Genomic DNA, 25,381 nt, shown 5'->3' with positions numbered 1-25,381 from the left:
CTCTCTAGTGGCTGGTGACCGATGTTCTTCCTCAGGGAGATGGAGCTTGAGAGAGACACAGACAGGGACAGAGAAGTCACAGCCATGCAGGAGTGGAAGCCGTGCATCCACAGAGCAGGTGCGAGAGGAGACCAGGAGGTAGCCGTGGACGGAGCTCAGGCGCTTCTGTTCCCCACACTCTCAGGAGCCCACGAGGCCATTCAGGCTTCACGTTCTCTGGTTCTGTGCCGTCCACTAGGACCTGTCCTTTCTTTGATTTCCCCAGCAGAGGCCCCTGAGAAGGGCCTTCCAACTAAAGCCCCCAATTACTTTCTCTCTCCCAAGCGGCTGGTGCTGTCAGGCAAGCTTAGAGCCACAGAAAGGCGTTCTCAAACTCTGCCAGTCTGTGGCATGACGCAGCCTCTCCCCAGAGCTTGCTGTGGAGTGGGCAGGGGAAGGAAGGCAAGGAGAAGCTGGACAAGCTCACAGCAGGAACATGGACACGCGCCCAGACACACCACCCAGGACCACAGAGAAAGGCCTGAAGATTATCCTCAATCTCGCACTAACAAGCATCAGGCTTCTCGCGGGATGGGACATACAGGATACCACCTGATGTGGTCGCTGCCTCTCCAGCCTCCCCTTCCTATTTAACTGTCAGGATGCCCATAATGTCCACGACTGGAAAAGATGGATACCATAAGGGTGGGGCAGTGGGAGGCTGGAAGGAATGGATGGGAGGGAAGAAGGATGACAGATGGATGGGTGGATAGATGGATGAAGAGCTGGGTGGATGGATAATGGGTGTATAGGTGGGTGCATGGGTAGCTGGGGAGTTGGACAGATGGATGGGTAAGGCTCTGACTCGCATACATACACCAAGGACCATCACCAAGGGACCTTGGCACATAGAACCCTCCTAGCCATTCATCTGAGCCACATACAAAACAAAGAGAAGCTTTACGGTAACAAAAATAAAGGAAAGAAACGAAGAGACACGAACCACAGGCAGGCTAACCACACAGCTTCACCGAAGGCCAGCTCAGGGCCAAGGGGCCTTACGGCTCTGGTCAGAGATAAACCTTGGAGTGTGTCTCCACGGCCTTCCGCACTCAGCCAGGGACAGCAAACAAACAGCCTTGGGGGACTGGGGAGGGCGGAAAGCGGAGGGGCAGGGTAGGGGTGGGGCACGAGCAAGCGGCCTGGGCAGGGCAGGGCAGGGGGGCCTCAGCTGGACCCTCCGATACTCACGGCAGCTGGCTTCATCAGTTCGGTCCTCACAGTCAAAGTCACCATCGCAGCGCCACAACTTGAGGGCACAATGTCCATTCCCGCAGGGGAACTCGTTGGGCTCACAGGGTGGCGGGGGGCCTAGGAGACCAGGCAGGGGTCAGCAGCATCCTCCCGGGCCAGCTTCCCGCTCCCCGCACCCAGCTGCACCCCTGCCGGTGCGCACCACAGTCCAGCTCATCGCTGCCGTCCTCGCAGTCCTCCTGTCCGTCACAGAGGTAGTCTCTGGGGATGCAGTGCCCACTGCGGCATGCGGCCTCCTGGGGCCCACAGGGCCGGGGCCTGACGGAACCGGGAAGCAGGGGCTGAGGAGCGTGGGTGACTGGTGGCTGTCGCATGATGGTTGTCTCTGGCCGGGGTGGTAAAGGTGTCGTCTCCACAAGGAGAGAGAATGTGGGGCTGATCCCCAGGACTGGCTCCTCTGTGGAGAGATTCCGCTTGGCATTTGGCAGAAGCAGATGGCTCTTCACCTGCTCCTTGTCCCCAACCCTTCCCAGGCCCACCCTGTACTCCCCAACACCACTCCCTGCCGCCCCGTCTGGCTCTGTCATCACCCTTCCTATGGCCCTGTCCTCTGCCTGCACCAAACCCTCATAGTCCTTGATGGGCTCCAAGACCAGGTGTAGGACCCTGGCCCTCTCCTGGCGCCCAAAGCACTTGTGGCCCCAGACATCCCCTCACCGCAATTGAGCTCATCAGACATGTCCCTGCAGTCGGGCCGCCGGTCACAGCGATACTCCAGGGCCACACACTCGTTGTAGCTGTGGCAGGCAAACTCGGCCTCCGTGCAGGCTCTTGGGAACTGGGGCACTGCGGGTGGAAGGAAGCAGACTGGAGTCAGAGGTGGCAGGAGGGAGGTGCGGGAAGCTGTAGGTGCTATGTGGCTGGAGTGGGCTTCAGGGCCCTGTGTCAGGCAGCTCGGTTTCCGGCAGGCACAGCGAGGGCAAGGAGCACATACTAGACATATCCACAGCACGTGTGGGGCGTGGGGCGTGGGGCATGGGACATGTGGCAGTGGCCTCCCCCATCTCTAACACAGACCCCACACACAGTTGACATGCCACGTGCATGCAGCTACCACACCACACACATGCAGGCCACAGCCTGGCCCCAGTGAGGACAAAGAAGGAGGGGAGAAGGGAGTGCCCAGCTGTCTTGGGCTGTGCCCAGCCAGCCATCTTGCCCACACCCTTCTTTCCCCTTCATCCTTTAAAAAAAATTTTTTTTCTCTTCTTTTTTATTTTTTTAGAGACAGGGTCTTGCTATGTTGCGCAAGCTGATCTCGAACTCCTTGCCTCAAGCAATCCTCCCGTCTCGGCCTCCCAAAGTGCTGGGGTTACAGGCGTGAGCCCCCGCACCTGGCCTCCTCTCCAACCTTAACTTCTCTAGGAACCTGGCTGGGCCTGGGCCTGGCTTACACTCTCACCTGGTGTCACTGCGACCGCCACAGCGGCCGGCGGGGGTGGGGGGGTCTGTGCTGGAAAGGAAGATGTGGTCAGTGGCTGTTCCACCTGGGAGTCGGGAGCTGAGGGCTGCAGGGCTGGGCCAGGCCACTTCACCATCCCTAGCCAGGAGGACTCATTGAAAAGTGAGAGAGGAGGGCTGGACCCCCAGCAGTCTTTAGACCTGGGCCTGATGATGCAGAAGGGCAAGCTTGATCTCTGGGTATAATAATTAAGGGTTTTTGTTTGTTTGGTTTGTTTTAGAGGCAGGGTTTTGCTCTGTCGCCCAGGCTGGAGTACAGTGGCATGATCCTAGCTCATTGCAGCCTCAAACTCCTGGGCTCCAGTGATCCTCCTGCCTCAGCCTCCTGAGTAGCTAGGACTACAGGCGCGCACCACCACACTCGAGGTGCAGAACAAGGGAGGTGATGGTTTCACTATTTTTTCCTAATTGGGCTACACCATGGTAGGGGATGGAGTTTGTTCCATTCTGAATTCCACTGAGTCAGGGTCTTCCCAGAGAGAGGGAACTGAGATGGAGACAGGGCTGAGAACCACACCTGTGAGGGATGAACTAAGGCTGTTTGGTCTAGAGAAAAAAAAAAAAAAAGACTCAGGAGGTTAAAACAGGAGACCAAGGGCACAGTAGAAGGAAATCCAGGCTGACCCAGAGTACAAAGGCCAGGATTCTGCACCTAACAGCTGTGTGGCTTTGCACCAGTTTCCTAGTCTCTCTATGCCTCAGTTTCTCCTGCTTCTCTCATCACAGGTTCTGGCAAGACTGTCACAGACACCGAGTTCGTTTGAAATCCTCGCCTTTTCACTATCTGCCCATCTGATTCTGGACAAATTCCGATTTTCCTTTCTGGGCCTCAGTTCCCTCGTCTCTGAAACAGGAGGAATAACATCTCCTTCATAGGAATTGCTGTGAAGACTGACCCAGAGGCTGGAAATAAAGGCAGTCAGTGCTCAGTAAACAGTTGCTGGTTATCATTAAGTACTAATGTGGTTTGGACTTGGAAGTACAGGATAAATAAAGGCCTGATTACCTATTGTCAATGTGCAGAGGTCTAGAAGGAAGGAGCAGAACTCGGCTCTAATGGGTATGTGCTAGAGGAAACAGTCTGTGCTCTACCAAGCCAAGACTGCGTAAAGATCGATGGGGCAGACTCAGGAGGTAGTGAGCTCCCCGTTTCTAGTGGTGTGCAAGCCCAAGTTGGGTGCCCATGGCGGGGACACTGAAAGGGGACCCCACAAGTTTGGAGGAGGCGACCCCAGACCCCAGGATAGGCTCACCTGTGCCCAGACGTCGGAACTGGAATCCCTGGGGAGAGGTGATGTAGGAGGCCATGGAGCCGCTGGAGATGACCCTGAGCAGCACCTCCTGAATCTGAGCCCCATCCGCATTCCCTTCCGAGCCCACATCCAGCTCCACAAAAACCCAGCCATCCAGCTCCCTGGGGATGGAGATGGGCAGGAGAGGAGGGTCAGCGAGACGCCTGTGTTCTCAGCTCCTCCATGAGGCTCCTGCCCCGACGCTCAGGCCCTGTTCCAGAACAGCCTGTACCCAAAGAAGGGCAACTAAAGATCCCAATGATCCCCCCACCAATTCCTGAATTTCCACCCATAGCAACTCATCCCATAGGCCTTTCCGTGGTGCCAGGCTTCCTTCCCATCCTCATCAGCCCCCTCCAGGTTACCCGCTCAAGACCCCCAGCAGCCCCCAGGGGCCCCTTCTCACTTGATGAACACCACACTGACAACCTGGTCTCCGGGAATTTTCAAGTACTCCGACTCCAGCTGGGGAGGGACACAGTGCCATCAGCCCCAGAGGCCTTCACCCCATCCTCGGTCCTGCCCTGCCACACCCGCGAGCTTCCCAAACCCCCTTCACCTCACCGTGTCTACCACAGCCTCGGACACCTCTCGGAACTCTCTGGAGCCTGCGTCCTCCAGCTGAGGGCTGTACTCGATGGAGCGAGTGAAATTCACCAGGGCTCGGAAATAAACTGGAAAATCGAAGGAGGATCATTTTGAGAGCCCCAGGGTGGCATGCAGTGGCCTTAGGCAGTTGGACCATTCAGGCAGAGTTGAGGGGATGGCCCTGGGAGGCCTCCCTCGAGGCTGACACCTGTGTGCCCATGGCTACGCCCAGGACTGACTGTAGGTATACATGCTCAGGGGTCAATGCCAAGGCCCCAACTTGACTGAGGGGCCTTAACTAACAGGGGAAATGGCCTGATCCAGAAACCAAGTGCTAGTGCAGATGAGGAGACCCCCGCAGTTCAGAGGAGGGCTGGACAAGAAGGGGCGGCTCCCAGAGGGGGCTGGCCTGGCACCGGGATTACCTGAGTGTGACTGGGAAAGGCTCTGTCAGCCTTCCTCGGCCAGTTCCTACTCATTCTTCGGGACTTGGCTCAGCCACTGTCTCCTGATCTTCCTGATCTGCCCTGGCTGGGGTAGAGACCACTCCCCTGGGCTCCCACAGTGCCCTGCTTTCCCTAGCAGAGCACCTTCCACCGTGTACTGCATAGATTCTGCCAGGTTCCACATCACAGTAACAATCGTGAGTTCTAACGTCAGCCGCGCCTCAGGCACTCACCTCGGCTCTGAGTTTCTGTTTCCTAATGGGGATATTGAATGTGTGCACCACCTGGGTTGCTGCGAGGAGCATGACATTGTGCTCACATGCACCAGGCCCTTGTACTCAGATGCCGCGGATGGCACACAGCAAACCACCTGAGAATCGAAGCTGCTGTGGTCCTCTCTCCACCATCCGACTCTAGGCTTGATGAGGGGGAACCTGGGGTTTCATTCACGCCCGCATCCCTAGTGCCTGCTGAGTGCCTGGCACACAGCGGGTTCCTCGAAAGTGATGGCTGAATAAATTCATCTCAGACTGGTGTGAACATACACATGCATCTGTTGTTTCTTTTTTTTTAGGCAGGGTCTTACTCTGTCACCCAGGCTGGAGTGTGATAGCACAATCACAGCTCACTGCAGCCTCAAACTCTAAGGCTCAAGCTATCCTCCCACTGCAGCCTCCTGAGTAGCTGGGATTACAGGTGCATGCCACCATGCCCGGCTAATTTTTTGACTTTTGATAGAGATGGGGTCTTGCTATGTTGCCCAGGCTGGTCTCAAACTCCTGGGCTCAAGCGATCCTTTCACTTTGGCCTCCCGAAGTACATCTATCATTTCTTAAGCACCTACTATATACGAGACATTTTATGTTCATTACGTTTCACAATATTTGTGAATTCATGTATGCGATAAATATGAATGAATAAGAGTGACAAATGAGTCATATACAAGCCAAGCATCCCTAATCCAAAAATCTGAAATCTGGTGTGTAGGTGGCAGAGCAGGGAGTGGCACTGTCTGTGCTACTGCCAGGCCCATCCTCCTCCCGCTTTACTCTGTCCGTCAGGCCCACAGGTGCACAGGACATTCTTGCTCTGTGGCTCGAGTGAAGAAAGCCCTGGCGCTGCCTGCCCTGAACCACTGGGCCAGGCTCCTGGGTGCCGGGTGGGTGGGGCTCTGTGGGCTGGAGTGTGGGGGCCATGGCTCAGCCACAGAGGCCCCTTGTGAGCCAGCACAGAGGCCCATTGAGAGTCCCCCCACCCAAGCCCCTGGCCTCAGCCCCACGGCCCAGCGCGGGTGAGGAGGCCAGGCCTCTGCCCAGGAATGTGCCCGCTCCTGGGGAAGGGGGCTGGAGCTCCACAAAGCCCCTTTCTACTAGGGCCTGGGAAGGGCACAGGCCCTCCAGCCTGACCCCACCCCGCTTCGTTCTTCGAGACCAAAGGCAGGTCCAGGCGAACACCTCCCGTCTTCCACCCTGCAGCTGGTGCCTGAGCACTGGGGCAGAAGGTGAGGCCACCTCTATTTCAAGAACCAGCCCCCGGCCTGGGCGCGGTGGCTCACGCCTGTAATCCCAGCACTTTGGGAGGCCGAGGCTGGCAGATCACTCGAGGTCAGGAGTTCGAGACCAGGCTGGCTAACATGGTGAAAATACAAAAATTAATCAGGAGTGGTAGTGCGTGCCTGTAATCCCAGCTACTCGGGAGGCTGAGGCAGGAGGATTGCTTGAGGATTGCTTGAACCAGGGAGGCAGAGGTTGCAGTGAGCCGAGATTGTGCCACTGTACTGCCTTCCAGCCTGGGTGACAGAGTGAGACTCCATCTCAAAAAAAAAGAAAAAGTAAAGAAAAAGAAAAAAGAACCAGCCTCCAGAGCCAAGGACACTGGTGCAGCCAGCAGGGGGAAGGCTGCCTTGGAATAGCGGTGCTCTCTGGCCAGTCCTTTCCCTCCTCTCACCCTATCTGGTGAGTTCCCTTGGAGCCAGAGGCCAGGAGAGGGAGACAGCTGCCCTGCACTCAGGGTGGAAGTGGGGGCTGCACACCTGACTACCCTGGCCCCAGAGCAGGCTACTCACCAACTCCTGATTCCCATCCCTGCTCAACAGAACTCCCTGCAACACACCCAGGCCCCCGAACTCCAGCCCTGGGTCCCTGTGGGTCCCTCGGGTGGGCCCAGGATTGGCCTGTGCTGGGGTGGACACAAGTGGCCTCTGGAATGCAGGGCCTGGTCCCTGCAGGGCTGCTGCACCCATCTCTGCCCGACCAACACCCCATGGGGAAGAACGCCTGCCAGGGTCCCAGCCCACTGTGTTTAGATCTGTGGGCCCAGGATGGGCCTGGCTGTGTCCAGGCAGTGGCTGGCCTGGCCCCTGGACTCTGCAGGGAGGTGCCTCTGAGCCTCTTGTGTGACTCACAGCAAAGTGCAGGTTGGGAAGGAAGAGAACAGGGAGAAAGGAGAGAAAAGGAAGAGTGGGGAGGGAGGATGGGGAGGGAGGCAGAGGGAGAGCAGCGCTCCCACCTGGCCAGGGCCTGGGTCACTTACTGAGAGGGGACTCCTCATCAGGCTCCAAGACCATCATGCCAGCCACGGGCGGTCGGCCCAGGGGCAGCCCTGAGCCTGCAGAGTAGAGACAGAGGAGGCGAGAAAGGACATTGACAGCGAGGGAGACGAGATGGAGAGAAGCAGAGAGAGAGGCAGAGACATTGCAAGAGAGAGGGAGACACAAAGAGACAGAAAGACGGAGACAGAGATACAGAAAGTGGGGCGGGAGAGAATGAGAGAGAAAAGGTAAGACAAAGGTGAAGAAAAAGGCAGAGGGAAAAAGAAAAAACAAAAAAGAACAGGCAGAAGGGAGAGAGGGAAAGACAGAGGGCGACAGAAGCAGAGATGGTGAGCCAGAGAGAGGGAGAAGAACAGGATGAGGCAGAGGGAGGAGGTGCAGAGACAGACATTCAAGGAGTGGGGAAGAGGGTCCAGGGCAGGGAGGACAGGGGACACACACAGACATGCAGACAAGGGTCAGAGCAGGACACACGGGCATGGGGGAAGACAGAAAGAGACAGGTCAGAAGATGGAAAGAAACTGGGGGAGGAGAGGTGGGAAGGGGTCCTAGGGAGGGGAGGCTCTCAGGGACGGGTCTTGACACACAGGGGGCTAGAGCTGAGCCAGGGAGCCACAGCCATGCCCAGGGGGAGGAGGGGAAGAGCCATCTCAGGGGCTGGAGTCCAGGGTCTGGGACTAGGCCGGAGCCTAGACATGGCCCCACGACAGGCAGGATGGCCCTGGCTCATGGGCGCAGCGGGGGTGCTGCCCTTGGTCAAGTCTGAGCGGGCACCCTGGGATCCCAGGATCAGAGAGGCACACCTGCTGCCTCCCTGACTGCCATTCAGCCCAGCTGCCTGGACCTGCCCCAAGGGCAGCTGGCAGGAGCCATGGTTTGGGCCTGGAGGGTCTGAGGCCCCACCTGTTTCCACTTGCGAGGAAAGGCACCTACCCTGGTCTTGGGCCCCCTCCAGCTGCTGTGCCCTGTTCCCCACCTCTTCCCTCTCTGGCCTCGCCTGCCCTCACAGCTGTTTCTCAGGGAGGGCAGGTGGGCTGGCCAGGACTGCCCAGCCGGGGCAGAGCTGCTGCAGTGGGCAGCCCCCTGGGGAGGGGCCGGAGATGGTTCATGAATGGAGAGGGTGGACTCAAAGGCAAGCCTGGCTTGGCCAGAGGCAGCTCCAGGCACACATTAGCATAGGCCATTCCAGGACAAGACGTGCCATGTGTGCCTGGGGCCCACCTGACACTCCCTCTGCCAAGCCCCACCCAGCTCCCAGGCATCCTGCAGCCTCGTGGAGACCTACATGTGGAAAACCTTCAGGCGGAGCCCAAGTCCAGGCTCTGGGAGGTCACAGTCAGGACCAGGTTACCCAGGCACCCACCCTCCTTTCTACACTGACCCAGTTAGGATGCTACCCTCTGGCATTTGAAGGCCCCTGATATGTCAGCTAAAGGGAGGTGACTCCACCCCTGAAGTAGGCCCAGGCCAGATTTGGCCAAGTCCTGCCTAGGGTGAAGGCAGCCCTGGATGCCACGGGATGGCCCAGTGGTTGGTCTGACCTGAGCACCTGCTCCATCCTTGGCCCTGGTCACAGATTGTCCCGGAAGCTGCCTCCCAGAGAGGGCGGTGGGAACCATAAAGAGCCACAGGGCCTTGTCCTGGGGTAGGTCCTTCTCCGCCCAGTATCCCAGAGTGGAAGGAAGCGGGGACTATGAACCCCCATCCCAGTGCTGGGCCAGTCTGACCAGGGTGGGGGCTGACTCTCCTCTCTCCAAGAGCCTAGCCTTGCCTCCCTAAGCTAGGAACCCTTGCTTCCCGGCAGGTGACCCACCTTAAGGCAGGGTTCTCTCCCAAGCCTAGGGTCAGGCTCGATCTGTGCCCTGCCCGCCCTGCTGGCTGCCTGAATGCCCGATTCCACAGAGCCCCTCTGTTCCGCTTGTCTTTGCCTGGGATCCCCAGCTCTGTGCCCCCAGGAGGGCTCTGGGGAAGGACTCAACAGCTGAGCTGCCCTGGGAGGTGAGAACTTTGCTTTGAATGTGAAACAGCTGACTGGCTCTCAGTCTCCAGCAGAACTGGGCTTTACCTGCCCAGTGCCCTGATACCTGTGCCTGTGGCATGGGCAAGCACAGGACCTGGCCACACCAGCCTTGCAGGGACCTGCCAATCAGTCTGCACAACTGTCACTCAGCAGGTTAAGAGATCACACCCACTTCTTCTTGCTTTGTACCCCAGGGCAGGCCCAAGGAGCCCTCGAGGCCCTCAGCCCAGGAGACTGGTTCTGGGGCTTCCCTGAGGGACAGGAGGGAGACCTGCGGGAGGCCCGCAGCAACTTACCCATCTGGAAGTCCCCGCTGCCCAGGTCCCCACTGCCCAGGTCATCTATAAGCAAAAAAGAGACGTAATCAGCAACAACAAGTATTTGTTGAGTACCTACTGGGCGTCAGGCACTGTTCTGGGCACCTAGTATACGGTGGGGCAGGGTTGAGAAAGCACAGAATGGTCGGTCACCCTCCTTCCCCATGCCCAGGGAGGGCTGGCCTGTGAAAGTCGGCTTGGAAGCCTCCATCACAGAGGGTGTGGGCCAGCTGGGCTCGATGGCTCAAGCCTGTAATCACAGCACTTTGGGAGGCCGCGGTGGGTGGATCACTTGAGGTCAGGAGTTCAAGACCCGCCTGGCCAACATGGTGAAACCTTGTCTCTACTAAAAATACAAAAATTAGCCGGGTGTGGTGCCACCCGCCTGTAGTCCCAGCTACTCAGGAGGCTGATGAAGGAGAATTGCTTGAACCCAGGAGGCAAAGGTTGCAGTGAGCTCAGACTGCACCACTGCACTCTAGCCTGGGCGACAGAGTGAGACTCCATCTCAAAAACAAAAAACAAAACAAAACAAAAAAAGTGAGAGAGAGAGAGAGAGAGAGGATGTGGGCTGAGGCCCCAAAATCCAGGGACTCAAATTATCTGTGCAGTGGCTGGGGTGGGAACGGGCGGATCAGACTAGCCTCCAGGTGAGAACAAGGAGGTGGGGTACCGGATGCGTGATCGTCCTGCAGGCTGCATTGCCAGCCACCTGCCCAGTGGGTCCTGACCGTCCCAGGCTGCAGAGTGATGACCAGCCCAGGGCCACACAGGTTGTAAGTGGAGGATGCTGGGGTCATGGGGACCCAGGGCTCAGGACACACCCAGCCCATCTCTTGAGGCACCACCTTGTGGAACTTCATGGGGCCTCTTTAAGGACCAGTGGGAAGAAGCGCGGTCTCACCCCCCACCCCTCTGCTCCCAGCCTCGCATCCTTGGCTCACCTCCCGAGATGCTGTCAGCCAGCATGTCCTCATCATCAGAAAGGTACGAATGTGTCCAGCGCATCTGGCTTGCCGTGACGGTCTCCGTGTCCTCAGGCAGAGACAAGCCATCGTATGCCCTCAGCCCGTGGGTCACCTATAAGTAAACGAGAGCTGATTGAGTCTCTCCAGCTCCCACTGAGCCCCACGGTCCTTCCCCTCACTTCCAGGGGGACCCAGAATCCCACCCTCAGGCCCTCTAGTGGTTAAATTCGACTTAGTATGGCTCAGTGAGCCAGGCTGGGGCTGAATCCTTTTGACTCAGTTTCCCCAAGTCCCATTAGCCCCTGGAGGCTTCAGAGCCCAACCCTGTACATTCCGAATGAATCCTCAAATAAAGTAGACAATAAAACGTAAATCACTTTGGTAAGTAAAGACTCCTTTTCCTTTGGAGAAGGCAAGGGACACCACATGAGTGAGTGGATGGGGGGATGTGGACAGGTAAAGGGGTGACTTCGGCCAGCGCAGATGGGGGGCACAGGCAGGTGGAAGGCTGGCCAGGGTCAGCATGGGTGGGGACACAGGCAGAAGTTGAGGGCGAGCTGCTCAAAGCTGTTGCCTCCCCAGGCAGCTCCTTCCCAGGCCATTTGGCTCCTCTTCCTGCCTCACTCTGGCCTGCCCGTCTCCAGGCTGCAGGGAACACATTCCACTGTGTTGGAGAATTAGCTTTGGCACATGCAGCCACACTGACAGGCTCATCCCTGGGCCCAGCAGCGCGGAGGCGGAGCTCAGCATCTGGGCTGAATGGGGACAGGCGTGGTGTCAACTCCACGTGACCTCAGGCTGCTGCCGAGCCCAGGAGAAGCTCCACCTTGGGGCCTGCAAACTATGTGGGCTGGAGCAGAAGGGCCCCAGCGGCCATAACACCTGCCTTCTCAGGTGTGGGTCGGGGCAATGAGTGCCTCTTTCCCCCTAGACAAGATCCGGATGATTCCAAAGCAGTTTTACCACATAACTTAGAGGAAAACAAACCCAGGGGAGCCCAAGGGAACCCCGTGGCCCACAAGTGTGCAGATTCACAATGGCTGGACCCCAGATTCCACAAGCACAAGTATGCACAGACTGGTAATGGCCTGGCGTGAGGGCCTCAGGCCCTGCCCTGGCCTTAAGCCAGAAGGAAATGGTCTTGCTTTTGAAAATCAAACCCACAAGGGCTAGACAAGGTAGTGAGGTCCAAGCCAGGGCAAAGGCCAAGGAGGAGAAAAAAAACAACGAGCCAGCCAGGCCCCCTTCCCTCCCCACCCCTACTGCTCCCACAGTGCATGTCCCTCGCGCCTCTGGCCTTTCTCACGCCGGGCCCTCTGCTGGAATGCCCTTCCTCTCTTTGTTTCTCAGGCGAACTCCAATGCATCCTCCAAAATCAGCTTAAATACCACCTCCCCCACCTACTCAGGAATAAGGAGGAACAAACGACTGATTGATACGCGTGGATCTGAAAGAAGCCAGACACACAAGACTACAAACTATACGATTCCATTTACATGAACCCTTAGGGGTGAAAGTCTAATCCATAGTGACAGAAAGATCAGTAGTCGCTTGAGACCAAGGGCAGGCTGGGGGTGACTAGGAAGGGGGCACAAGAGACACTTCTGGGGTGATGGTTCACTGGGCATACATATCTCATTACTGACTGTACCCTGAAAATGGGTATATTTTGTTGTGTGTATTTATGCCTAAATAAGGATGACTAGAAAGAAACTCTCTTTGTCCCAACTCCTTGCTGTTCAACAGTGACCTCAAGCCCAGTCTGGTTCTGGGCCCTCCTGGGCACACAAGGTTATTGTCTGTACCTCCGTTGGAACGGAAGCACCTTGAAGGCAAGGGCTGTGATGAATTCATCTCCACCTTTTCTGCACCCCGTGCTCAATAAATACTTGAATGAATGAATAAATGAATGGACAAAAACGTCATCACCTATGAATTCCAGTCACTCCTTGAAGATGACTTGCTTTGGGGAGGCACCACCTACCTCTGTGCAATCTGTAAGCATCTCCTGTCCCAGGCTGTGAGCTCCCTGGGTGGGGGAGTGCCTGGGTGCCATTTGTTCATCTTTGTGTTTGTGGTGCTCTCAGACCTTGGGGAAGGTCTGCATTGTCCACATCTTATTCCTGCTTTGGCCTAAAGCCCTTACCTCCCAACAATCCACGGGCAAATGTTGCCTCCTGTTCCTTCTCCTCTCCCTGCCCTCTCCCTGTGCACAAGCGCCCAACCCTGTCCTCCTGAGTGCTGGCCTGTGGATGTCTAGGCTGTGCCCGTGGGATGTGCAGTCAGGAGTGTGCTTTAGAACTTCCAGGAGCTGGTGAGAAATGCAGATTCCTGGGCTCCTTCTCAGAGACAGTGAGTCAGGTTCTTCCATGGTCATAGTTGTGCATGTCCAGGGGATTCCTACAGCCGCTGGTTAAGAACCATAAGACCAGCCCCTACCAGGGACTCTGCCTCCTCCCCTGGGTGGGGTACAGGGCAGTGTTCCCACTGGCTGGAGCACGCCTGACTGACCCATCGTGGGTATGAGGCTGGGACTGGTGCAGGGGCACTGACTCTGGTTAGAGGAGATTTGAGGGGTCCCCTCAACCTGGTGGGGGGCTCTGTCAATGCCAATCCCCCTCCCATTGCAACCAAGGTTATGGAGGGCATGCCTGGAGCACCATGACTCCCAGCATCTCCTAGGCACTGCCATCTAGAAAGGAAAACCTAGCGGTGAATGACGAGCAAGGTCCAGAGCTTTTCCCAGAGAGTAGGGAGCTGGTCGGGGGGTGGCGGCGGGGGTGGCCTTGGGACCAGACAGGAAATAGCAAAGTGAGATTCAACATGGAAAGAAAGCCAGGAACACACATCTGCAGGGAGAGGGGAAAGAGAGGCCAGAGCACGTCGGGACTTGGACAGAAGTACCCCACACTCCACCAGAGAACTCCAGAGCACGGATCCCTCCATCTGCCAGTCTTCTCTTGCTTGCAGCCCCCACCCTAGGGTCTGAGGATCCAGTGTCAGATCAGGACCCACAGCAAGGAATAAGTCAGCAAGAGCAGAGAGTTCATTTGTAAAAAGCCGAAGATCAAAAGGTTCCAGCAGCTGTATTTCACATCTGGGAGAGGAGATGGAACCAGACAGGAAAGAAGCTCCCAGAAAGAGCCAAAAGGAACTTGAGGCTTGACCATAGAAGGACTTTGCACCCAGAATGGGAAAGTCCAGGATCTGCTTGAGGAATAATAACAGCTAACATTTATTGAGCACTTACTATGCACCAGGCACTGGTAAACCAGGTTATAGGTCTTACGGGGCTCCACTGAGAAGGGGGGCAAAGAGAGCGGAGAAAGTCAGGTTACCTGTGGAAACTGGCATGTGGCAGGGCTGAGATTTGAACCCTGGTGGTCGGGCTTCAATACCTAAGCAGCTACCACTGTGCTATATCACCTCTGTGACCAGGGGTGTGCAATGAGGCAGATATGAGATCACTGGGAGTCACTCTTGCGAAGCCTCTCAGCCACACTGCATGCCACTTTGCAATACATTTCCTCAGCCTAGTACCACCTGAGTTGACAGTGACCCTTGGAGGAGGCTGAGGAGGTATGAAGGCTCCCCTTTCCCAGTGAGTCCTGGGAGATGTGTCTGCCCAGACCACAGGTGAGGATCTGGCATCCCACCCCAAGCCTTCTGCTCACCAGGAAATGAGGCAGGGCTGGACCTCTGGGCTGGCCATGAGCCCTAAGCAGAGAGCAATACCAGGGAGCCCAGGGTTGGCCGGTCCCTGTCCCCAACCTGACCAGCTCTCAGAACGGCCCCATGGGATGCCTGAGCGGGCAGTGGCCTGGGACCATGCAGCATGTGCCTCAGGTCCCAAGGAGGGCCATTAACGGCTCCAAGGTCAGAGGCAGAAATAGAACCCAGGTTTCCTGCCCTCCAGCCGGTCTCCGGCGGTGAGGGAGCCCGGCTTCCTCCCAGAGGAACCCAGCACTTCAGGCATGTGTTGGAGCCGGACGGGGAGCCGGAGAGGAGGGATCTAGGGGGGCAGACCTCGGCCAGAGAGGAAGGAGCTAAGCAGAGAGGGGGATTTTCCAGACCCTGCAGTTCCTGGTTGGGGTGAGGGGGGGTGCAGGCAGCTGACTCAACCGGGCCCAGGCCAGAGAACTGTTCTAACAGGCTGAGAACAATTGCTTGGGGCCAGGATGCAGGCAGGGCGACCCCCAGTGGGCAGGCATTCCTTGAACACTGGCGGGACTGTAGGCGAGGGCTTCTGGGAGGCACCCAATCCCAGAGGCGGGCTATGTCCGGGCCCTCCTGGTGAGAACGAGGGTCACATGGAACTCCAGGTCCAAGCTGTGTCCTTGGGGACAATGAACGCAGGCTGGATCCTCCTTTCCTGGCCTGGGTGAGGATAAAGAGGCAGACAAGGCTGGCTAGGAAAGGACTCAGCACGGAGGAGAAAACCACAGGAGTGGGGCACAGGACGGAGAGAAGGCGAGAGAGGTACAGATACGGAGAGCAGGTACAGATCACTTGAGGCCAGGAGTTCGAGACCAGCCTAGCCAACATGGCGAAACCCCATCTCTACTAAAAATACAAAAATTAGCCCGGCGTGGTGGTGCATGCCTATAGTCCCAACTACTCAGGAGGCTGAGGTAAGAGAATTGCTTGAACCCGGGAGGCAGAGGTTGCAGTGAATCGAGATCGCACCACTGTACTCCAGCCTGGGCGACAGTGCGAGACTCTGTCAAAAAAAAAGTTTACAGCAAGCTCATTTGGTGCCAAGCCCTGAACTGAACTGACATGAAGCTATTCAGAGTGTGTTCACTCCACTCAGAGGGAAGAGTCCTGTGTTTCACTGTAGCAATATTACTGTTGTTTGATCACAGGGTGTGACCCCCAGACTCCAATGGGGATGTCACATCCCGGCTGGGCACATGCTCTATGTCACCTTCCTCAAACTTGAAAAATTCTGAATTCCAAAACACATCTGACTGCAAGGCTTTCGGTCAAGCAACTGTGGGCTCGTGTTATTATTATTTCCGTTTTCTGGACGAAGAAACTGAGGCTCAGAGATGATCGGCTGGGTAAATGGGATCAAGCAGGTAAGGCACTTAGTGAGGCGTTTACTTATACAGTAAGTGCTTAATAAGCATCAGGATTAGTACCATGCAGGGGGTGCGGGGTAGGGGTGAGGGGTAGGCGTGGTTGAGGGGTGATGCATGGGGAGTGTGAGGTGTGGGTTCAGGCCTGGGGTGGCCTCCAGATCTGGGATGAAGGGAGGAGCCTGGCTGAGTGGGCGGGACCCTGGCAAGGGGTGGGCAGTAGAATTGGGTCCCATGGCTCAAAGTTGTCTGCCTGCTCAGAGGCTGACTCTGGGACCAACCCAGGGCTTCGGGCTTCTCCAGACACATTGTTCACATGCCTTCAGCAGCCAGTCCACCCCACCCTCCTTGTAGCCCAAGCCTGGGACTGAGCCCCCGACTGCCCCCGCAGCTAGGCAGGAAGGTCTGAGCACTGCACGGTCCCCAGGGCGGCTGCAGCTGCCCAGGGCCAGGCTCCAGGCATGTGGGGATGGAGTGAGCTCACCCCATCAAAATCCAGAGACAGTGCGGGGGCGGGAGGACAAAAGAGCTCCTGCCTGCCCACTTGCCTCCCTCCCACGGTTACCACGGGCTCTGCCTCAGTGCCCCTTCCCCTGCCCACTGCCGAGGAACCAGCAGACAATGTGACCCATGGTCCCCAAATCTCTGGGGAGGGACATGAACCCAGACAAGGTCCCCATCCCCCTCTGCCAGGATGCAGGCTCCTAGGTAACCCCAAAACAAGTGTTTCCCCTATTTGGATGCAACCCAGGCCCCAGATACAGGATCAAGGTGCCCTGCCCCACCCCCAGGCCACCCAGTGCCCTGTCCACAGGCGACAGACAGCACAGGGGAAGGAATCTGTTGGGGCAGCACTTTGTTGTACAAACTGCCAGGGGCGCAGAGCCCAATACAAAGGCCAAAAGGCCTTTAATCCCCTGGCAGTCTGAGAGGGGCGCCAGGCCGGAAGGGAGGTGGCCACAGCCTCCTCTGGCATGCCTGTGCTACCCGTGCCACTCGGGAGGCCTGCCAGCTTCTCACACGGGGGCCCCCAAGGTGGCAGGAACTTCGCCAGCCAGTCACCCAGGAGGAATACGGACCCCCCCAAACAAGGAGAGGGTCCAACACGCATCCAGGGCTTCTTTGTGCCAGGGGCTGAGCTAAGGTCTTCATAAGACTTACGTCACTCAGATCCACCACAACCTCACGAGGGAGACACCGGCGCCACCCTCATTTGATAGATAAGGAAACCAGGCTCAGAGAGGTACAGTTACCTGCCCCAGGTCACACAGCAAAGGCAACGGGAACAGAGTCTGAAACTAGGACAACCCTCTGCTGGGTTCATGCTTCTGTATTTGGCTAGCTCAGAGGCACAGCTGCCAGCAGGGCCCTGCTTCTGACCTCTGGCCCCTGCCCTCTGTAAGCTCATATCAAGGCCTGCAACCTGGAAAAGCTGCATTCCATCCAGGGATTCTCGGGAGCTGGGGCAGGTTGGGGCCTTCAGCCAAGGCCCAGAGGGCGGAAAGCTGGGATCTGGAGTTTCTAGTCCCAGCTCAGCCCCACACTCACGATGTTGCCTTGGACAAGCCCCTGCCTCCTTTACCTTTTAGCTAACTTTAGTGAGTCCCTACTGTATGCACTGGGCATCCACACCCACCATCTCAGTCCATGTGAACAAAACGCGGAAGGCAGTGACTTTGATCTGTTTTGAGCATTGCTGCAACTCCACAACAGAAAACACACAGCAGGTACCAATAAATCTGCGGACTCACAGACAAACCAAATGAATGAACCTGCCCAACAGCCCTGAGGTGGAAATTAACCCACCTGACAGAAGAAAGCTAACTCCAGAAGGAGACTTGCCCAAGATTACAAAGCTTGAAAGTGCCAGAATTACCTCTAGTCCTCAGTTCCCATTAATACAACAGAGGCCACAACACTTCATCCCAAGGGAAAGAGGGGACTAGGTCACAGGAGCCCTGAAATCCATTCTAAGACACCCCCTGTCCTTGCATAACAATCCCTCCAAGACTTAGTTCTCTCCGCTATGAAATGGGAGCAAAGAGCTGGGTACGGTGGCTCACGCCTGTAGTCCCAGCACTTTGGGAGGCAGAGGCAGGCAGATCACCTGAGGTCAGGAGTTCGAGACTAGCCTGGCCAACATGGTGAAACCCCATCTCTACTAAAAATACAAAAATTATCAGGCTTGGTGGTGTGCGCCTGTAATCCCAGCTACTCTGGAGGCTGAAGCAGGAGAATCGCTTGAACCCAGGAGGCAGAGGCTGCAGTGAGCCAAGATTGTGCCACTGCACTCCAGCCTGGGCAACAAGAGCAAAACTCCATCTCAAAAAATAAATAAATAAAATAAAAATAAATAAAATGGAAGCAAAAAAAGGTCCCTGCTTTGCCTCCTTCCTGGGGCTACTGGGAGAGGCACGTGGAATGAGGTGGTGACCTCTTTGAGAGGCACAGTCCCAGTCTCTGAATCTGCCTGGCCCTTCTCCAGGCAGGCCCCATGTGGTCTCTGCCTTGGAGGCTCCTATGACATAGCTAGGGGTGGGCACACAACCCAGTCTGGCACTGACCAGGCAGGGGACTGGCGAGAACACTTGACCACCAGCTGGTGGGGCAGAGCAGGCTGTGCTGTCAGACACCCCCAAGTCTGGGCCACCCTGGCCATATTCTAGCTGGGGGGGCTTCAGCTTCCTCATCTGTAAAAAAGTAGAATCGATCAGATCTGTCCCATTCGGTTCAATTCAAGTCACTTCAACCTTGACTTACTGGGTACCTACTATGTGCTGGGCCCAGGGGACAAAATGTGAAATGGACACAGAACTCCATGTTCCTGGGGGACACGGGCCACGGAACCACGTGCCGGCAACACCATGCAAAGACAGTGCTGAAGGGGAAGGACAGGGGCCGGCAGAGCCCAGGGGAGGGTCCCCTCACTTAGGGAGGTGGCTGGGAGGCTGGGGAAGATTTCCAGAAGAAATGCTAACTCAGCTGGGCCTGAGAGATGACTTCACCTGAGTAAAGTGGAGAAGGGGAAGAGTGCGGACCAGGTGGAGGGGAGGGCACACGCTGAGGCCGGGGCTGGAGAGGGCAGGGCACGTTCTCGCGGGGTGGGAGGAAGCCTGGTGCAGCGGGACACGCGTGTGAGTGGCAGAGGAGTCAAAGGCGGCACGAGTGGGCTTTTCCATTTAAAAGTGCTGCCCCTCATTTGTGCTGCTGACCTGGTGCTACTCACAGAGGCCACGTCTCCCCTGTCCCCCACTCTCCTCCGTCCCCCACAGACACCCCAAGATTAGGTCTCCCCTGGTGCCTGAATGAGCTGCCTGCCAACTTACAGGGAACCAGGAAGCCACCGGGAAATGCCCTTGCCTCACCCATGTGCCGGGTGTAGCCAAGGCGGTGGGGGTGGCCCACGCGGGAACAGTTTCTAGACTGGGCTGCCCAGCAAGAAGGTCCCTGGGGGTTGAACACTATCCGCCAGGCACCGCGGCTTCCGGCAGCACCTGCAGCGTTCACGTGCCGGCCTCCTGCACGCAGCCTGGCTTGGTTCTCAGGTTCTCCGGCTCCCAGCTGCCCTGCTGCCCTGGCATGTCTGTGGGGCTTCAAGGGCACACCAACCTGGTCGGGCCTGCCCATACCCTCCTGGGTCACTGCCCACAGATTTCATGAATGATGCCCCTTGCACAGTGCCAGGACTATGGAAGGATGGGCGGAATGTTCCACAAAGTTACGTTGCCATGAGACACCATTAACAACCACGGCCGCTTCCTGAACCTGTCGGGTTAGGCCTTCCCACGACTCCTGACTCACCAACGGGTGAGAGGAAAAGCCCTTATCATGGCCAACCAGGTTCTATGTAATCTGTCTACACACACACCCACCCACCCACACACACACATGCCACGCTCCAACCTCTTTTGCTACTGCGCTCCCCCAACTCCCTACCTTCTAAAACAGCCACATGCATCCCCTCAATAGTTCTCAAACACACCAAGCCCCCTGCCTGGGACACTGTCTCCACATATTCCATCACTCGCTCCTCTTCTTCCAGTTTTTGCTCAAATGTCACCTTTCAGCTGCGCATGGTCGGTGGCTCACGCCTATAATCCCAGCACTTTGGGAGGCCAAGGCGGGTGGATCACCTGAGGTCAGGAGTTCGAGATCAGCCTGGCCAACATGGTGAAACCCCATCTCCACTAAAAATACAAAACTTAGCCAGGTGTGGTGGCAGGCACCTGTAATCCCAGCTACTTGGGAGGCTGAGGCAGAAGAATCACTTGAATCCAGGAGGCAGAGGTTGCAGTGAGCCAAGATCATGCCATTGCACTCCAGCCTGGGCAATAAGAGTGAAAATCCATCTAAAAAAATAAATTGCTGAATTAATTAATGAAGGCTGAGGCAGGAGGATTACTTGAGGCCAGGCGTTCAAGACCAGCCTGGACAACATAGTGAGACTCTGTCTCTACAAAAAATTTAAAAATCAGCCCGTTGTGGTGGTGCACACCTGTGGTCCCAGCTCCTTTGGAGGCTGAGGCAGGAGGACTGCTTGAACCAAGAGTTTGAGGCTGCAGTGAGCTATGATTGCACCACTGTACTCCAGTCTGGACAAAAGAGTGAGACCCTGTCTCTAAAAACAATTAATTAGTTAATTAATTAATGGGGTTTATAAGTGAGAAGCCTGAGGCTCAGAGAGCTAACTTGCCCATAGTCACAGGGTTGGAAGAACCAAGACTTGAACCTAAGACCCCTGGCTCCACACCGGGAAGGAACTCCATACCACCTGGTCCCGCCGATGATGCCTGGGACTTTCCTGCTGGGAAGCCCATCTCTGGGGTGACGAGAGGCTGCCCAGAGCAGGGGCCAGAGCTCTGGCTCCAGGGCCTTGCGCAACACAGCCAGACAGCCAGGCCTCAGTGACTGTACTCAGCGCTTGCTCCCGTGGGCATTGGCAACAGGAAAAAACAGGCTGGAACGGCGGCCCGGCAGCTGTGGCCAAGGAGGTCAGCTCCCCCTGCCCCCAGGCCGGGCTTTCCTCATCTGCTGTATAGAAGAGGAGGAAGGGGCAGGCAGGGCCAGGCCCATGGCTGAGATAGGCCTGTGGACAGCAGAGCTGGAAATCAGAGCAAGGGGTCCTCGTCCTGAAGCGCCCCGTGTCTGCTTTCTTCATGGTAATGTCCTTTCCTGGACACAGAAACTCTGGGATGGGAATAGGTGCGGGGGAGACAAACACATCTGGGAAAGGCTGGTTACACAAAGCTGAGCTGCCTCCCTAAGTCCTAAATGACTGAAGCAAAATGATGGGACGGGGGGGTTGGGGGGGTCACATACAACTATTTAGTGTTTCCCAAGTTGCTTAACTTGGAACCCTTTATTTATGCAAGGCTCACTAGACTAGGGTTCCACAGAACACACTTTGGGAACACCATCCCAACCATCCCGCCTTTCCCTCAAGTTAGCCTTAAGTAAGATTTTAGATGTAAGATATGCTCCCCAGTACCCAGGGGCTCTGTAAAGGAGGCTCTTGAAGATGAGAAAAGCCGCAAGGCCCCATGGAAGGAAAAGCGGGCTGGCGGCAGGGTAGCTGGTAGTAGGAGGGGTGTGTTCTCTCTCCTCAGGGTGATTGACACCTGTCACCTGAGAAATCCAGACACAGCCTGAGTCTTCCCTCCCTTCCCTCCCTGGCCATCAATCTGCTCTCTCAGGGGGTGAATCCTGTTGGAGGTGAAAGAGAAGGTAGCCCAGCACCCAGTCATTCCTGGTCCGCTGGGACCCTCCAGAAAGTCTGGAGGTACCTGTGCCCCAGAGAGAAAGAGAGCTTCGTTCAGCTGCTCAGTGCAAAGACCGGGGCAGGGGCTCACTCCCAGGGCCCAGGACCATGCAGGCGAGGGGGTGCTGGTGCTCTTCAGGGCAGCGACTGAGAACAGGGCTCCCAACCAGCTCTGCTCACTTGGGCGAGTCCCTTCCCTTCTCTGGGCCTCAGACTCCCCTCTGTCCGATAACAAAGCAGCCCTAGGTCATAGCTCTCCAGTCCATCCTCAGCAGCCTCAGGGCCACTCCGGACAGGAGTGAGGTGGAAGCGGGGCACCGTTAGAGTTTGGGCCCCTTCCCAAACACTCACTTTCATCAAAACACATCCAATTTTTTTTTTAACAGGGTTCTGCTCTGTCGCCCAGGCTGGAGGGCAGTGGGCCTCCTCAGGGCTTCCTAGGATCAAGATATCCTCCTGTCTCAGCCTTCCAAGTAGCTGGGAGTATAGGTGTACATCACTACATCTGGCTAATTTATTTTTTGTAGAGATGAGGTCTCGCTATGTTGCCCAGGCTGGTCTCGAACTCCTGGTCTCAAGCGATCCTCCTGCCTCGGCCTCCTAAAGTGCTGGGATTACAGGCATGAGCCACTGTGCCCGGCTACAAATCCACCTCTTTCCTTTTTATATTCTCACCTTCTACATAAATATCTGGTTCAGCCCTTGGTTAGCTGTGAGGCCATGAGCAAGTCATTTCTCCTCTCTGTGCCTCCGTTTCCTCATCTGTAAAATGGGCACGATCACTCATAGTAATAATATCTATCTCATATGGCTGTTGTGAGGGTTAAATATAAATACAAATGTAAAATGCTACAAATAACACAGCACATGGTGAATGTTCTATAAGTGTTTGCTGCCTTTTGGCCGGAACCTCCATCTTCCAGTAATTCGCCAAAATGACGAACACAAAGGGAAAGAGGAGAGGCACCCGATAGATATTCTCCAGGCCTTTTAGAAAACATGGAGTTGTTCCTTTGGCCACGTATATGCGAATCTATACGAAAGGTGATATTGTAGACATCAAGGGAATGGGTACTGTTCAAAAAGGAATGCCCCACCAGTGTTACCATGGCAAAACTGGGTCTACAATGTTCCCCAGCACGCTGCTGGCATTGTTGTAAACAAACAAGTTAAGGGCAAGATTCTTGCCAAGAGAACTAATGTGCGGATTGAGCGCATTAAGCACTGTAAGAGCCGAGATAGCTTCCTGAGACACGTGAAGGAAAATGATCAGAAAAAGAAAGAAGCCAAAGAGAAAGGTACCTGGGTTCAACTAAAGCGCCAGCCTGCTCCACCCAGAGAAGCACACTTTGTGAGAACCAATGGGAAGGAGCCTGAGCTGCTGGAACCTATTCCCTATGAATTCATGGCATAACAGGTGTAAAAAAAAAGAAAAAAGGCCTCTGAGCTGTAAAAAAAAAAGTGTTTGCTAAGATTACTATTGTTATTTTGATTAAAATAAGGGTCTCACTGCTTAATGAGTTTGAAAGCCATCAACTTAAATGATCCCAAAGCTTCCTCTGGCTTTGATATTTTAGAGCACTGACACTCTAAAACATCAGGATTCTAAAATTCTAGGCTGTGTCCCACCCGCAAAGGGAACAGGGCTAAAGGAGGGGATTACAAAGTCAGGACAGGCCGGGTGCGGTGGCTCACACCTATAATCCCAGCACTTTGGGAGGCCGAGACTGGTGGTCAGGAGTTCGAGACCAGCCTGGCCAACATGGTGAAACCCCGTCTCTACTAAAAAGTACAAAAATTAGCCGGGCATGGTGGCACATGCCTGTAATCCCAGCTACTTGGGAGGCTGAGGCAGGAGAATCGCTTGAACCCGGGAGGTGGAGGTTGCAGTGAGCCAAGATGGCGCCATTGCAGTCCAGCCTGGGCGACAGAGTGAGACTCCATCTCAAATAAACAAAAACAAAAACAATGTCAGGACAAAGCCAGAAGGAGTCAGGCTGCAGAGACCTGCCCAGCAAAGGGTCATCATCACCATCATCCTCATCATTCATTTATACCTCTCCTCTTGCCCTGTTCCAAAAAGGCTGCAGACAGCTTACAAAGATGCACACTTAACAGCCAAGAGAATATTAACTAAAGATACGTAAGAAAAACTCAGGCAGGGCAGGCAGATGGAGCCTGGAGTGAAACAAGCAGACAGCACATGCTGAATCCCAGAGATCTAGGAAAGGGACAACTCATGTGGCCCTGAGCTTGCCAGCAGCCAATGGGAAGAAGGAAACCTGACCAGTCCCTAGATTCCATGTCTCATAATGTAAAAACAAACCAGTTGCTTAGAAAAAGCACAACTATCCCTGATACTGAGAGCAGGGAATGTCCCAAGGGACAGGCTTGTCTGGCACCCTTCTCTGCATCATCAGTGGGGCTGGCATCCCCTTCAGAGTCTGCTGACCATGACCTTTTGAAGCTGAAGCCAGGGGCAGAGTCTACAGTGATCAAAGATTCAGGGAGCTGGAATGGCAGTCCAGGCAGTACCCTACCAACCTCACCCCAGCAGCCTTGGTCTAGGCAGGATTACCCATCACTCCCCAAACCCGAACACAGCCAGTGCCCAAAATAGCTAGAGCAGGAGAGGGTGCCAAGAGGCCCTGGCAAGGGCCTGGGCTAGGCCTACCTACAGGAGGGCCCAGTGGGCCAATGCACACATACCTCTGATGCACAAAGAGGCACCTTCAGTCAGGCACAGAGCCGTCCCTGGGAGTCCCCCACCCACCAGGCTCCCCCCTCAGCTGCACGTTGCTCACGCAGAACTTGAGCTGCTGCTCCACCCTTCCCACAAAGCAGGCCTTCCTGCCTGAGCCAGACTGGAAAAGCCTTCCACAGAAATGCCACCGCACCATATAGGGAAGTGCCTGAAGACCTCCCCGCCCCACCTCCAGAATCTGCCAGAATCAGCCCCCTCAGGATCCTCCATGGCCATGTTGGTTCCTCCCTGGGTCCCCCAGCTGCAGACCAACACAATGGGGGCTATTCTGAGCTGCACGGGGTATTTAAAGCTCTGACTGGGCCTCCTCCCTGGGGAACAAAAGGCCTTGCCCTCCGTAAGACCTTCCTGAAATTGTTCCTGCCCAGACTGTGGTGGCTGCATCCTGTACTGTTCCCCACCTCTCCTGCCAGGCCCTGAGGCCGTGTAAGATTCAGCGCAAAATGCCTCCTCCAGGAAGCCCACAGGGCTGCCTCCTGTGCCCAGCAGCACTGCCTGAGACCCTCAGAAAAGCTAGATCCTGGCCCAACTCTGCCATCGATCTTCTCTGGGTCCCAGTTTTCTCATCTGCAAAATGTGGATGTGAATCCCAGCGTGTGAAAGCACGCCAGAGGCTTCCATGGTTAGGATGAGTAGTGTCTCTCCAGCCACCTTGTGAAGCAGAATATAAGCAGGAACAGGAATTGGTCTGTTTTGTCGCTGCCCTTTTTCTAGCACCTGGCACACAGTAGGTGCCAAATAAATATTTACTGACTGATACAAATATTTGTGGAATGTGTCTGTAGCCTCCATAGAACCACCCAGAATGCCAGGCACACAGGTGGCTAATACCCTCGATGGTA

General features: G+C 55.9%; 1 protein-coding gene and 1 pseudogene across 2 annotated transcripts in view; one reads left to right on the top strand and one right to left on the bottom strand.

Moving 5' to 3' along the window:
* HSPG2 (heparan sulfate proteoglycan 2) overlaps positions 1 to 25,381 on the bottom strand; it is a 116,267-nt gene that overhangs the window by 64,373 nt on the left and 26,513 nt on the right. For both annotated transcript variants that reach the window (XM_055261532.2, XM_055261533.2), the window contains exons 2-9: positions 10,913 to 11,048; positions 9,948 to 9,992; positions 4,611 to 4,720; positions 4,453 to 4,511; positions 4,008 to 4,168; positions 1,951 to 2,079; positions 1,436 to 1,690; positions 1,231 to 1,350 (exon numbers count right to left, since the gene is read on the bottom strand). In XM_055261532.2, coding sequence (XP_055117507.1) covers positions 1,231 to 1,350; positions 1,436 to 1,690; positions 1,951 to 2,079; positions 4,008 to 4,168; positions 4,453 to 4,511; positions 4,611 to 4,720; positions 9,948 to 9,992; positions 10,913 to 11,048 — 1,015 coding nt within the window. The remainder of the gene's footprint in view (positions 1 to 1,230; positions 1,351 to 1,435; positions 1,691 to 1,950; positions 2,080 to 4,007; positions 4,169 to 4,452; positions 4,512 to 4,610; positions 4,721 to 9,947; positions 9,993 to 10,912; positions 11,049 to 25,381) is intronic.
* On the top strand, positions 22,708 to 23,205 carry LOC129472108 (large ribosomal subunit protein eL21-like; annotated as a pseudogene).

Source organism: Symphalangus syndactylus, chromosome 22, assembly GCF_028878055.3.
Source record: "Symphalangus syndactylus isolate Jambi chromosome 22, NHGRI_mSymSyn1-v2.1_pri, whole genome shotgun sequence".
Taxonomy (NCBI): Eukaryota; Metazoa; Chordata; class Mammalia; order Primates; family Hylobatidae; genus Symphalangus; species Symphalangus syndactylus.
Note: the sequence above shows the minus strand (reverse complement) of the source record. Positions and strands in the feature narration are given on the sequence as shown.